Genomic DNA, 15961 nt, shown 5'->3' on the forward strand with positions numbered 1-15961 from the left:
AGGCAAACATTAGTAAAAGATAACCTAAGGGGCTATCTGATTCGGCATAAGCAATGTATTCCGAAACAATATCGGAATTGGACACGATAGCCAATGTGATCGGTCTGCGCGGCGTAGGAACAAGTACGTTAACCAAGTTTGTCGATATGTGGTACCACGTCTTCCTGTGGGCATTATTTTCATCGATTGTTATCCATACTGGTGCAGCGGTAATAGCATTCGTTACGCTGCGCAAGCACAAGTTCGGACGATTTTTCTCAATTTTCATCCTAGTAATGGGTGTTGTATCTCCGGTTGCCGGAGGCACCGTCAGTAGTGCCACCATTGCCTTTGTACATAGAGCCTCGAATTTACCGATGTCGCCAATTCTGGCGATGGTGTATGGCGTTGGTCAGACCCTACTGTCTGCTTGTATCGGGTTCACGCGTCTGTTGGCAACACTGTAATTGCCATTGGAGCTCCGCACCCTATGCTCAACTATGGTGGAAAGCATCACATTCAAATACAAATACATCCATACATGTAACGTGAACACATCTAAATTATTGTACTAGAGGAAATTCTAAATAGATCAAAAACACGTTAGCCATTTTACGATAGTTCAGTTTTTATCAAAATGCGCAAGAGAAGAAGAAAAAAATCGAAAGGAATGAGAATCCTTTGGGATAACAATGCAAGGGCCATACAACACGAAGTGACGTGAGACATATAGCAGACGATTAAATATTTCAAGAAAGCATATTGTTTTATGACAATGATGAAGCGACAGCTTTTCTGCTACGATGAGAAAAACAAGAAAACAAAGGAAAGACTAAATGGAATAAGGAAGACGGAGAAAAGAATGCAGAATGATTATTATACATAGTCAAAAAACAAAAAAAAAAGAAATAGTGATATATACCTTAACAAATAATTGAACCTAATTAGTAGAAAAACTAAATGGAAAAAGAGCAAACCTAGTTAAAGCAAATCAAACGCCACTGAAGCAAACCTTAAATGTGCTATTTACCGACCATTATCATCATTATCACACATACAACTATCGAACATTATGCTTTGGATACATCACCTCGTTTGTGTTCTAACTTTCCCATTTTTATAAAGGACGCTGCTATATTGCTTCACAGGTCCTGCATATCTCTGTAATGTAGAATGGGTAAAAAATCATGTTGACATGAACTTATTTATTTGTCATTTTACTGCTTTACTTCCACTTTCTATCTCTCTTTTGAGGTCACACAACCTCTCAACTATGTAATAGTCGTTATACATATATCCATAGGTTTGCCTTTTTTCTTGCAACTTGAATCCGGCTGTCCTCTCGACATTCTTTGTAGAAATGTAGACTAGTCTAGTAAAGAGTAAAATATTTTGAATATGTTCCAAAATTTTAGGTTTGTCTCTGCATATTTATTAGTAGGTAGGGAGGGCTTGTATGTATATTTTTGTTTATTTTATTATCGGCGAGGAAAAATGGAGAGGGAGTGTCACAGTAAATCCAATAAAATACTAATAATTGTTAAGCAAAACAGTGGGAAATCAGTAATCGATACTTGGGGCGTGGTTTAAAAACGAGCAATTGATTCATTCGGAAGGGAGTATAATTCAGAAAGGGGTAGCATATGGGACATTGTGTTTAAGCTTCCCAGGAGTATGGAAAACACAATTTCTGTCAGATGCTCGTCTTCTGCATAATGAGATAAAATGGATCCGGTTTTAATCATACATATTAAATAAATAAAAGTCAATGAACCGATAGTAAAACATAGGTATCATCTGGTTAATATTTTCTGAAACAAATATTCCCTGATGTCTAAAAGCGATAGATTAAACGCATGTGGTCGTGGTTCTGCAAAACCGCACTAAGTGTCTTTGACTTGTGATATATTGTTCATATGAGGAAATCGGAAATCAATTCGAACATTAATTCATACGTTAATTTGTTGTAGGGTAGGGAGTCAGTGCTCAAAGACGGATCAAATGTTTACCCTGAGACAAATCCTTGATAAATTCCGGGAGTACAACTTGCAGACACATCATCTGTTTAGATTTCAAGGCGGCGTACGATTTAGTGAAACGGAATGAATTATGGAAAATTATGCTTAAACATTGTTTACCGGCGAAACTGATACGGCTGATTCGTATAACGTTGACGAATCAAAATCAAGTGTAAGGGCTGTGATGGATTAAAGCAGGGTGATGCACTCTCGAATCTACTGTTCAATATAGCGCTCGAAGGAGCCATTAGGAGAGCTGGTGTGCAAAGAAGCGGTACCATTATCACAAGATCGCACATGCTTCTGGGATTTGCGAACGATATCGATATTATTGATTGATCTCCGTGCCATGGAAGAGGCTTTTGTGCCTTTTAAAAGGGAGACAGCGAGGATTGGACTCACGATCAATATCAGCAAACCGAAGTAATGGTCGCTGGCAATCAACGTGCGTTCATTAGTGTTGGTGGTAGCGAAATGATGCTGGATGGTGAGAAATTTAAAGTGGTAGAAGAACTTGTATATCTTGTAACATTAGTGACGTGCGATAATGATGTTACCCGCAAGGTAAAAAGGCGTATTGCAGCTGCAAATAGGGCTTATTCTTCCGGTGGCTTTATACGTTTGAGCGTAAGGTGCTGCGGACAATACTCGGCGGTAAACAGGAGAACAGTATCTGACGGCGTCGCTTGAATCACGAGTTGTACCAGGTGTATAAAGGGCTGGATATTATTAAGCTTATACAACACGGCAGACTACGGTGGGCTGGACGCGTAGGCATATGTTCGTATACCGGAAGAACGTCAAGCGAAGATAATATTCAGTAGAGAGCCCGGAAGAAGCCGCAGGCTTCGTGAAAGGCCGCGTACACGATGGCTTTTTGCAGTTGAAGAGGACCTGAGGGCGCTGAATGTTCAGGCGACAAGTAGGGAGCCAGCGCTAGTAATGGACACCTTAACGACTGAAATTTACTTTAGAGGCCCGCTAGAGCGAGCCTCTTGATAAATTGTAGTTCTGCTGTACCAGATGACAAACAACAAGTATCAGCAATGTGTTTCGTACATAAAACTAGCCAAAACATTCATTTTTACTATTAAAGCACGAATTTTAAAATGATGTAGCTAGTATGCCTATTATAACTGTTGGGCAAAATCGGACAGTAAGTTAATAAAAAACGAGAATTCACTAAGAGCGTATTTATTATGATCTATAGGGGAACTAGGTTTAAAATGCGCCAGTCAGCTAATACGAGCCATTGCATTTTCTGGGTCAATAGGCTAAATTAAGTTACAAAACCGATGGCAGCTGGCGCCTAAACATGTTTTTAGATCAACAAATTAAAAATAATAGTCAAGACATTTATAATAAAATTTTTAAAAATAAATTTGATTTTTCCGCTTTTTGATAAAATTTAAGCTTTCGTTCCCTTAAGGATTTTCCACTAGATAAAAACATTTTTTCAATAATCTTTGCACATGTCTGGAAAAACAAATTAGTAAAGATTGTGCCAAGTTACTAAAAGTTAACTTTACTACATTTTCATAGAAAAACACACATTTTATTAAAACCTCTGCATGCAGGATAAAACGCGCCCATCTAATGTGCTTGACTATGGATGTCATAGTTTGAGAAGGGCGTGTGCCGATAATAATTTATTTTTAAAATATTATCAATTAAAAAGTAAGAAAGTAAAAATTGAAAAGTGATAAAATAAAAGTGAAAAGTGATGAGTGAGAAGTTTTGAGTGATGAGAAGTGAGAAGTGAGAAACAACAAGTGAGAAGTAGGAATTCAGAATTCGACTAAAAAGCCCTAAATAGTTTTATAATCAATCGTGAATTGTAAGCTGGATTTGGGATAAGAGAACTGAGGAATGAGGTGGGAGAAGCAAGAAAAAAGAATGAGAATTGAGAAGTGAGAAGCGAAAGGCAAGCAGTAAAAAGTGCGAAATAAGATGTGATCAGTGAAAAGCGAGAAGCAAGTAGTAGAAGGGGAGAAGTAGTAAGCGAGATACTTTGTGTGAGAAATGAGTAAAAAAGCATGAAGAGGAATATGACAATTGATAAAAGGGATGTGAGAAGTGAGAAACGAGACGTGAGAGGTGCAAGGTACAAGGAGTGAAATTGAAGAATAGAGAAAAAAAAAGCAAGAATAGATGCGAGTTTTTTTCAGCATAGATTTTTGGGCATCCAATAAATCCTTTTGGATGTGTAGATGTAGAATATTATAAGTCAACGGCAGAGGTTTTCGGTCATCCAAGAAATCCATGGAGTTAGGTCCTCAGATCTACAAGCGTAACTAAAGATCAATCGGACTATTTTAAATGTGGTACATGCCCTTTTGGATGTGAAGAATAGAATAAGTCAACGGCAGAGGTTTTCGGTCACCCAAGAAATCCCTGGAGTTTGGTCCTCTGATCTACACGCATAACAAAAGTTCAGTTGGACTGTTTAAATTATGGCACATGTCCTTTTGGATGGTTAGAATAGAATGAACCATCGTAAGAGATTCTGGGTCATTCAAGAAACCCCTGGAGTTAGGCCTTAAGATCTACACCCGTCACTTTAAGATTTATCGGACTATTTCAAATCTAGTACTGCAAAACGTCTTTTTGCGCCCAAAACGGGGGAGCGTAAATTGAATCAGAGCGTAAAAAGAGGGAGCGTTATTTCGAATTTAGGGCGTAAAAAGAGGGAGCGTTATTTGTGATTGTGAGCGTAAAAGGAGGTAGCGCTATTTGGAATTTGGAGCGTAAAAAAAGTTTGCAATCTTTAAGGTAAGCAAAGTTTGATATTTAACACACTTTTAGTCTTAAGATGTGTCTTTTACCTATTTCGGTATTAGGGTCGTCCAAATTGTTTTTGTTATCATGGTCGTCCCATTGTTCGAGGGCTGAGGCCTTAAGATGTTCTTGGTACTCCAAGAAATCAAGAAGTCATAAGTGGTAAAGATCCCTGATGACGCACAGTAAGACGTTCATTATCATTTTAAAGGCTTTAAAGTTTTTCGAGAACCTCCTGGAGCTTGGACCTTTGTTTTGTGATACATTGGATAGAATGCAACCATTGCATATGTTCATGGTTATAAAAGAAAACTCTGGAAAAGGCCTTAAGATATACACGCGTAACCAGAGCTCTTTCGGCTTGTTCTAAAAGTGGTACAACCCCTTTGTGGTACATAGGATAGAATGCGTCCATTGCATAGGTTCACGGTGATCCAAGAAAACTTTGGAATACGCCTTAAGATCTACACGCGTAACCAGAGACCTTTCGACTTGTTTCAAAAGTGGTACAACCCCTTTGTGGTACAAATAATAGAATGCGTCAACTTCATAGGTTCACGGTGATCCAAGAAAACTCTGGAATAGACCCTAAGATCTACACGCGTAACCAGAGCTCTTTCGGCTTGTTTCAAAATTGGTACAACCCCTTTGTGGCACATAGAATAGAATGCGTCCGTTGCATAGGTTCATAGTCACCCAAGAAAACTTTGGAATAGGCCTTGAGATCTACACGCGTAACCAGAGATCTTTCGACTTGTTTCAAAAGTGGTACAACTCCTTTGTGGTACATAGAATGGAATGCGTCCATTGCATAGGTTCACGGTGATCCAAGAAAACTCTGGAATAGACCTTTAGATCTACACGCGTGACCGGAGCTCTTTCGGCTTGTTTCAAAATTGGTACAACTCTTTTGCGGCACATAGAATTGAATGCGTCCGTTGCATAGGTTCATAGTCACCCAAGAAAACTTTGGAATAGGCCTTGAGATCTACACGCGTAACCAGAGATTTTTCGACTTGTTTCAAAAGTGGTACAACTCCTTTGTGGTACATAGAATGGAATGCGTCCATTGCATAGGTTCACGGTGATCCAAGAAAACTCTGGAATAGACCTTTAGATCTACACGCGTAACCAGAGCTCTTTCGGCTTGTTTCAAAATTGGTACAACCCCTTTGTGGCACATAGAATAGAATGCGTCCGTTGCATAGGTTCATAGTCACCCAAGAAAACTTTGGAATAGGCCTTGAGATCTACACGCGTAACCAGAGATCTTTCGACTTGTTTCAAAAGTGGTACAACCCCTTTGTGGTACAAATAATAGAATGCGTCAATTTCATAGGTTCACGGTGATCCAAGAAAACTCTGGAATAGACCCTAAGATCTACACGCGTAACCAGAGCTCTTTCGGCTTGTTTCAAAATTGGAACAACCCCTTTGTGGCACATAGAATAGAATGCGCCCGTTGCATAGGTTCATAGTCACCCAAGAAAACTTTGGAATAGGCCTTGAGATCTACACGCGTAACCAGAGATCTTTCGACTTGTTTCAAAAGTGGTACAACTCTTTTGTGGTACATAGAATGGAATGCGTCCATTGCATAGGTTCACGGTGATCCAAGAAAACTCTGGAATAGACCTTTAGATCTACACGCGTAGCCGTAGCTCTTTCGGCTTGTTTCAAAATTGGTACAACCCCTTTGTGGCACATAGAATAGAATGCGTCCATTGCATAGGTTCATAGTCATCCAAGAAATCTTTGGAATATGCCTTAAGATCTACACGCGTAACCAGAGATCTTTCGACTTGTTTCAAAAGTGGTACAACCCCTTTGTGGTACAAATAACAGAATGCGTCCATTGCATAGGTTCATAGTGATCCAAGAAAACTCTGGAATACGTCTTGAGATCTACACGCGTAACCAGAGCTCTTTCGGCTTGTTTTAAAAGTGGTACAACCCCTTTGTGGGCACATATAACAGAATACGTCCATATCATAGGTTCATAGTCTCCCAAAAAACTCTGGAATAGACTTTAAGATCTACACGCGTAACCAGAGATCTTCCGACTTGTTTCAACAGTGGTACAACTCCTTTGTGGTACATATAATAGAATGCGCCCATTGCATAGATTCACGGTCATTCAAGAAAATTCGGGAATATGTCTTTAGATCTACACTCGTAACCAGAGATCTTTCAGAATGCTCAACAAGTGGTACAAGCCCTTTGTGGTAGGGGCCCTCCTTAGCCGTGCGGTAAGACGCGCGGCTACAAAGCAAGACCATGCTGAGGGTGGCTGGGTTCGATTTCCGGTGCTGGTCTACGCAGTTTTCGGATTGGAAATTGTCTCGACTTCCCCGGGCATAAAAGTATCATCGTGTTAGCCTCATTGATATACGAATGCAAAAATGGTAACCTGGCTTAGAAACCTTGCAGTTAACTGTGGAAGGCCTGTCTCGTCAGAGGGCCGTCGTGTCAGGGCTGTTTAGCGTCCCACCTAACACCAGGACTTGGGCTTGTGCGCTTTGAGCGGCACACGGTCGCTTTGGCGGAACCTACTTGCGGATTCATGCAGCTTTTTGTAGAGGTTTACCAGGGCCCACTGTCAAACCCCACCACGTCCTAGGCAGGCGCCACAACTCGCAGATGGCCTGGGGAGGGATAACCTGGGGAAGGCCTTTTAGATCTACACGCGTAATCAGAGATCTTTTGGCTTGTTTCAAAAACGGTAAATGCTCTTTATGGTATACAGAATTAAAAACGTCCATTGCATAGATTGATGGTCATCCAAGAAAACCCTGGAAAAGGCCTGCACGCTTAACTAGAGATCTTTTGGCCTGTTTGAAAAGTTGAACATGCCCTTTATGGTACGTAGAATAGAATGCGTTATTTCAAATTTTCATGGTCATCCAGGAAAACCCGGAAGTAAGATGTTTGGATCTACATGCTTAACCAGAGATATATCAATCTGTTTTAAATGTGGTACTTTTCCATTGTGGTCCATAGAATAAAATGCGTTCATGGCATATGCTAATGGCCATCCTAGAAATTTATGGAGTAAGGCTTCTAGGCTTACACACGGTAATACGGTAAGGTAAGGTAAGGCGGTAACACGGTACATGATCTAATATGGCGCCGTTTTTTCCTTACGTTTTTATCGTGAAGTTTTCTCGTTCCAATTTATTCACATTTTGCATTTCCAAGGAATAAACAGTTTCGTACGTGATATGAATGAAGTTAGTATACCACCTGGAACCCATGACAACAAGAACTACTTGGAATGCGAATATATCAAAATGAGGTTGCACACCTTGTCAATAACTGCCTAGAGCTAATGACACAAACTTGAACTATTTGGAATGCAAACATATACCAACAGCCTCCCGTTCGGGGTTAATCTGCAAATCATAACTGTATCGAGTTCATACATAGTTCCTACTACCATGGAAACAACTAAAGCTACTTGGAATGCATACATTCACTCAGATGAGGTTGCACAGCTTGTTATTTTTTTCGATAAATGGCTTCATCACGGAGGTTTATCAGCAGGCCCTAACTCTACGAATTTCGTACTTCGAACCCATGACAATAACATGCACCACATGGAATGCGAACATATACAGTATTTACCCGATTTTGTCGACCCCGATTTTACCACGTTTTCGACCCGATTTTATCACCACAAAAGTTTTTAATTTTTTTTGTCGTTTCTATTATTTTTAAATAATACCGAAAACAACAGTAAATTTCATGAAATAACTTTCACCGCCTGTGGTTTATTATGGATCATTACAGAGCATCTGTCAAGAGTTTTGTAAGCCTTTTCGACAAGGAATTACGGGTTCCATTCACGTGTTTTGCCTTTTTCTATTTCATCCCCCCAAAATTTACTAGGATTGAAAAAATCGGGGTATTACTGTACCAAAAAGGGGTCACAAAAAGTGTTTAATGCTCAATAACCACGTCCATTACGGAGCCCACGACAACAAAAAGAACTGCTTTAAAGACAAACATATACCAAGAAGGGGCCACACAACTTATTTGTTTTCAAATAACTGCCTCCATTAAAGAGGTTGATACACCGACGTTGATTCTATGGAGTAGACTACCTGGAATCAGTGATGCAATTTATCAACAATGCCTACTGAGTGTGATTCTTTTGTTTTGTATTTTTCTTTGTTCCTCTTTGCCTATGACTGTGCCTTTCAGTCAGAACGACAAAGCAGGAGTAGCGTAGCAAACTCGGTTTGCCAACAGCGGGCTGAAGCTGATGATCAGTCGGCATAAATTTCCTGTCACTGTCTTTCAAGTGATAGTATTCACCCATGCATTTATATAGGGCTGTCGCATTCACACAGCAGCGAGTGAACTGAATAGACTGTCAGTGCGGGCTGCGTGTGCAATGAGAAGAGAGGTCTTTTGTTTACTTTATCTTTGATTGCTGCTGCTAACCATTTTCAGTTTTCACTGCTAGGAAGTGAGTGTGAAGAGGCAATGGTATCAATATCCAACAAATTTCAGTCACTGAGATTGAGAATTCGCACCACTGCCTGGAATTCACGACAACAACAAGAACTGCTCGAAATACAAACATATATCAGGAATCATACACATAAACATATATCAGTCACACAATTTGTTTATTCTTCAATAACTGCCTCCGTTTCGGAAGGTGATCCACAGACCTTGACTCTATGGAGTTTGAAGACTACCTGGAGCCCACGACAACAACAAGAACTACTTGGAATACTAACATTTACCAAGAAGAAGTTACCCAACTTGTTTATTTTTCAATAAATAACAATAAATAACTGCCTCCGTTACGGAGGTTGATCCACAGGCCTTGACTCAATGAAGTTCGTAGACTACCTGGCACCAATGACAAAAACAAAAACTATTTTACAATGTTATGAAACTCATATGTGAATATGTACGTTATGTGGAAGATATTAATTTGGAAAATGTATTGGAGGTAACCACTTTCCCTTCGATGGGACTCGAACCCATGACCCTACAGTACGCTAGACTGGTGCTTTAACCAACTAAGCTACGAAGGACCTCCGTCGGCCTTCGCAACCTAGCGGCTACTGAACGAGCTCGAGATTCCCAAATTGGACGCATAGTCAAATCACTCGCAATCCATTTCTCAAACCAATACTTCCACATGTGTATTGTACACGTCCACATTAGAGGAGCGTGAGTATTTAGAATGTCTGGCGGCTATACACATTCTTCATCAGCAACGGTACTGATCAAGTGAGGTTGTGTAAGCTATTTGCTAGTCGGTCGTCAAGCTCAGACCCGACCGCATTGCGTAGGCAAGAGCACGCAACTCAAGTTCAGTTCAATCAAAGGTAATTGCCTATTTCCGGGGATTAAACCACCCGACTTGGACGTTAATTTACAATGTTATGAAACTCATATGTGAATATGTACGTTATGTGGAAGATATTAATTTGGAAAATGTATTGGAGGTAACCACTTTCCCTTCGATGGGACTCGAACCCATGACCCTACAGTACGCTAGACTGGTGCTTTAACCAACTAAGCTACGAAGGACCTCCGTCGGCCTTCGCAACCTAGCGGCCTGAACTAATTATATCAGTTCAATCAAAGGTAATTGCCTATTTCCGGGGATTAAACCACCCGACATGGACGTTAATTTACAATGTTATGAAAACTCATATGTGAATATGTACGTTATGTGGAAGATATTGATTTGGAAAATGTATTGGAGGTAACCACTTTCCCTTCGATGGGACTCGAACCCATGACCCTACAGTACGCTAGACTGGTACAATTATATACCAAGAAGGGATCACACAACTTGTTTATTCTCCAATAGCTGCCTCCATATCGGAGGTTGATCTACAAACCTTGACTCTATGGAGTTCGTACACTACCTGGAGCCCACGGCAACAACTCGGAATACAAACATATACTAACTAGGAGTCACACAACTTGTTTATTTTTCAATAGCTGCCTCCATTGCGGAGGTTGATCCACGGACCTTGAAACTATGGAGTTCGTAGACTACCTGGAGCCCACGACAACAACAAGAACTACTTGGAATACAAACATATACCAAGAAGAGGTCACACAACTTGTTTATTCTCCGATAATTGCCTACATCACGTAGGTTGACCCATAGACCTTTACTTTCTGGAGCTCGTAGACTACCTGGCACCAATGACAAAAGCAAAAACTTACTTAGAATACAAACATATACAAAGAAGGGGTCACACAACTTGTTTATTTTTCAATAACTGCCTCCATTACGTAGGTTGATCCCCAGGCCTTGAATCTATGGATTTCGTAGACTACCTGGCATCAGTGACAACATCAAGAATTACTAGAAATACAAACATATACCTAGAAGGGGTCACACAACTTGTTTATTCTCCAATAGCTGCCTCCATTACGGAGGTTGATCTACATACCTTGACTCTATGGAGTTCGAAGACTTTCTGGAGCCCACGACAACAAAAAGAACTACTTGGAATACAAACATATTTCAAGAAGGGTCACACAACTTGTTTATTCTCCAATAACTGCCTCCATTGCGAAGGTTGACCCATGGACCTTGACTCCATGGAGTTCATAGACTATCTGGAGCCCACGACAACAACAAGAACTATTTGAAATACAAACATATACCCGAAAGGGATCATACAACTTGTTTATTCTCCAATAGCTGCCTCCATTACGGAGGTTGATCAACATACCTTGACTCTATGGAGCTCGTAGACTACCTGGAGCCCACGACAGCAACAAGAGCTACTTGGTATACTAACATATACCATGGAGGTGTCACACAACTTGTTTATTTTTCAATAACTGCCTCCATTATGTAGGTTGATCCCCAGGCCTTGAATCTATGGTGTTCGTAGACTACTTGGCTTCAGTGACAACATCAAGAACTACTTGGAATACAAACATATGCCAAGAAGGGGTCACACAACTTGTTTATTCTTCAATATCTGCCTCCAATACGAAGGTTAATCAACAGACCTTGAATGTATGGAGTTCGTAGACTACCTACAACCCATGACAACAGGTAATACCACTTCGCATCCAAGTAATCTTTGGATCCGCATGTAGACCTAAAGGCATGTACCATGTTTAAAACCGTCCGATCGATTTTTTGTTGCTTCTATAGACTTTATAGCCTTAATCCAGAGATTTCTTGGACTATCAAGAACCTATGATGTGAACACGTTCTATTCTACGTATCACAAAGGGCATATATCACATTCGAAGCAGTCCGATAGATCGTTGGTTACTCATGTAGACCGTAAGATCTCACTTCTTGGAAGTGTGATACATGTACCATGCACAGAAAATCGTGATTTGGCTCCGTAATGCACAAGGACACTTGCGCCCACCAAATAAATTAAAGAATAAACATATCTTGTATGTACACATCAACTAGTTACACGAAAATTTAGCAAAAAAAATTAATTTACATTTCATTGCAGTGGAAACGAGAATAGGACTTTTCATAAATTGATACTTGATTCTTCTGTCAGTTCACTGCTGTTTGTTTACATTTTTAGGCTGGCGCGTTTTAGCCTCGGGGTGGCGCGTTTCAACCCGCATGGTTTGAAATTGCACGAAAATGCAGCGCTTCAAAATAAAATTGTTTTCTCGGAATATAATTGGTTTTTCGTCCAAATTTATATTCCGTATCATAGATGGTAAGTTAAATTAGTGGTTAACACATTGGAAGTACATAATTTCGACCATTATCATCGTTAAATTCGAAGATTTGCTTAGGGGGCGCATATTGAACGTCTCTCCCCTAGTTCGTTTTTGTACAAAGTCGCGAATGAATAAAAAAGGAAACGGAAATACATTTATAAAGGCGAAAAAGGTACACGGTTGATTTCTCTCGCAGCGTCAAGTGATGTTGTCGTTTATCAAGGGACGAACTCTATCGGCAGGTGGTGTAACCTAACATTCCTCCTCATCAAATGCCGGTAGATAGTCCAAGTAAACCGGATAGCTGTCTAAGTTTAGATGTTCCTAACGGTTTTGTTAACAGGTCAGCCGCCATTGTTTCGGTGGGACAATACTCCAGCCGGATAACCTTTTGGTCGCACAGCTCACGTACATATCTCTCCTTCGTCTCTATGTGCTTCGAGCGACGGTTAATTCGATTAGACTGTACGAACTGTATGCATCCTTGGTTATCCTCCATAATGCATGTCGGTTCGTTCGGAGTTTCACCCATATCGCTAAACAATCTTCTCAACCATATCACTTCTTGGGCTGCTTCTTCTAATGCCACGTACTCGGATTTCATTGAACTAAGCGTAACACAATGTTGGAGTCTGCTTCCCCAAGAAATGGCTCCCCCAGCATAGGCTAGCCACTTGCCTGCGGAAAAGCTAGCCACTTGCATAGCATAGCATAGTTACGGTGTACTTCGTAGATTGGACACTAGTGATACTCATGTTTTTTCTATTGCAATGTTTATTCATATTGCTTTCAGAAATCAAGGTGGGTGTGGTCCTAGATTTCAATCTAGGATAAAAATCACAAAAGCATGAGGATTACTACTCCTGGCCACGCCCATCTTCACCGTAACTGGGGATGGGAAGGAAGTGTTGGTGTAGTACTTACTTATGGCCCGTTTACATATGAGCTAGTTCTAGCGGATAATGCACTGTCCGACAATACTAGCGCGAAATTAGCATAATGTAAACAGGAATTGTCATGTACTAATAGTGTTTACATTATGCTAATATCGAGCTAGTATTGTCGGACAGTGCATTGTCCGCTAGAACTAGCCTATATGTAAACGGGCCATTAACGAGAGGCCCCCGACTCAGGGACACCCTCATAAGTACCACGGAGTTGGATATTGGGGAAGGTATTCGTTGGGTCAGGATTTGCCTGTAGCTGACAATGTGACCTTACACTGTAACACACCACGTAAAGGTGTCTACCCAGCGTTACGGGGAAGGAAAAGCTAGCCACTTGCCTGCACAAACTGATAGTCAGAATCTGGGAAACTGAACAGCTACCGGAGGAGTGGAAGGAAGGGGTTATATGTCCCATCTACAAGAAAGGTGACAAGCTGGAGTGTGAGAACTTTCGAGCTATCACCATCCTTAATGCCGCCTACAAAGTGATATCACAGATCATCTTCCGACGTCTGTCACCATTAGTGAATGAGTTCGTGGGAAGTTATCAATCCGGCTTCGTTGACGGCCGCTCGACAACGGACCAGATCTTTACTGTACGGTAAATCCTTCAAAAACGCCGTGAATACCATTGGGACCTGTTCGCACCATCTGTTCGTTGATTTCAAGGTGGCATACGACAGTATAGACCGCGTAGAGCTATGGAAAATTATGGACGAAAACAGCTTCCCTGGGAAGCTTACCAGACTGATCAAAGCAACGGTGGATGGTGTGGAAAACTGTGTGAAGATTTCGGGCGAACACTCCAGTTGTTTGAATCGCGCCGGGGACTAAGACAAGGTGATGGACTTTCGTGCCTGTTGTTCAACATTGCGCTAGAAGGTGTCCTGCGAGGAGCCGGGTGTAACAGCCGGGGTGCGATTTTCAACAGATCCAGTTAATTTATTTGTTTCGCGGATGACATGGACATTGTCGGTCGAACATTTTCAAAGGTGGCAGAACTGTACGTACACCCGCCTGAAACGTGAAGCAACAAAAGTTGGACTGGTTGTGAATGCATCAAAGACAAAGTACATGCTTGTGGGCGGAACCGAGCGCGACAAGGCCCGCCTGGGAAGCAGTGTTACGATAGACGGGGATACCTTCGAGGTGGTCGAGGAATTTGTCTCCGGTCAAAAAAGATTCGCCACCGCACCAAATGTGTCATGTACAAGACGCTAAAAAGACCGGTTGTACTCTATGAACATGAAACATGGACAATGCTCGAGGAGGACTTGCCTTGGAGTTTTCGAGGGATGGGTGCTTAGGACCATCTTTGGCGGCGAAGAATGAACCGCGAGCTTGCCCAGCTTTACGGCGAACCCAGTACATATCAAGAAGGTAGCTAAAGCCGGAAGGGTATGATGGGCAGGGCATGTCGCAAGAATGCTGGACAGCAACCCTGCAAAGATGGTGTTCGCTTCCGATCCGGCAGATACGAGACGGCGTGGAGCGCATCCAGCGAGGTGGGTAGACCAGGTGCAAAACGACTTGACGAGCGTGCAGGCCAGCTCAGTCTCTGAGTGATTTGAATCGGGTGTGTGGGTCGCATTCGAGGATGCAGAGATGTGGCCTCGAACCGTGTATTGTGGCGTCAAATTGTTGATTCAGTGTTATCTGTTTAGATGTAAACTAAATAAATGAAATGAAATATTTATATTCGGTTAGTTATAGTTACTGCAAATAAATTCTTTTTCGAGGCCCTTTCCAGTTTTCCGCGAGCGGTAATGGCCGCCAGCTTGCCTGCGGGTTGGTCTCTGATTTGACATTTCTGGAAGTCAACTGTACCCACTGCTCCTAGCATTCTGACCAATGTGGCAGAGCATTCTGACAAGCCGGTAGTCAAAGGCTTCCCCTACCTATCTGTGGTGATGGTTTGCGTAGGAGTACCATCAGATTGGACAAATCGACGTTTGAATCTTTGTTTTCAAAAACACATACGTCCTTTTGAATAAGTACCCGAGAAATGGTCTTTTCACGTATATTGGTATTCCCAACGATATTTATTTGTATCATGTTAAATATGTTTAGTCGGAGAAAGCGATTTTTATAGATCTAGGCGTCGTTTTTTTATGCAACGTACACACCAGTCAAGCAGTTTGACGAACATTGACTCCGCCACCAAGAAAACGGTTCGGTTGCTGCTTTGTTTGAACGTGTGTGAAATTGTTCGAACAACCATTTGACAGTTGGCGGCTCGGTTGGAAAAAAATAAAACGGTTTGAGTTCGGGGGTGGAGTCAATGTTCGCCGAACATGTTTGAGCATTTGTACACTCAACTAAGAAAACTAGTGATAATCATGCGAATATCTTATGTTTTTTTGCTATAAAAATTACTTATAAACTTCATCCGATTTTCTTATGAACTGTGTGTTCTTAGATCGAGAATGATTTTCATAAGTCTGTCTTATGAAACTATTAAGTTTTTTAAGAACCCATAGAGGAAATCATAAAATAATCTTATGAACATTAATAATTATTGCATATGATAATCAAAATATTTTC

The 15961-nt window shown here is 41.2% G+C and overlaps 1 protein-coding gene across 1 annotated transcript; it reads left to right on the top strand.

Annotated features, from left to right (window-relative positions):
• Positions 1-6: 6 nt before the first annotated feature.
• On the top strand, positions 7-1768 carry LOC134203047 (transmembrane protein 170A-like). The gene has a single exon (XM_062678026.1). The coding sequence runs from the start codon at positions 54-56 to the stop codon at positions 444-446; it is 393 nt and encodes a 130-aa protein (XP_062534010.1). The 5' UTR covers positions 7-53; the 3' UTR covers positions 447-1768.
• Positions 1769-15961: the final 14193 nt, after the last annotated feature.

Source organism: Armigeres subalbatus, unplaced genomic scaffold, assembly GCF_024139115.2.
Source record: "Armigeres subalbatus isolate Guangzhou_Male unplaced genomic scaffold, GZ_Asu_2 Contig1608, whole genome shotgun sequence".
Taxonomy (NCBI): Eukaryota; Metazoa; Arthropoda; class Insecta; order Diptera; family Culicidae; genus Armigeres; species Armigeres subalbatus.

Bases quoted from the DNA above. Each gene is read 5' to 3' on its own strand.
- LOC134203047 (XM_062678026.1), top strand. From the start codon at position 54: ATGTATTCCGAAACAATATCGGAATTGGACACGATAGCCAATGTGATC.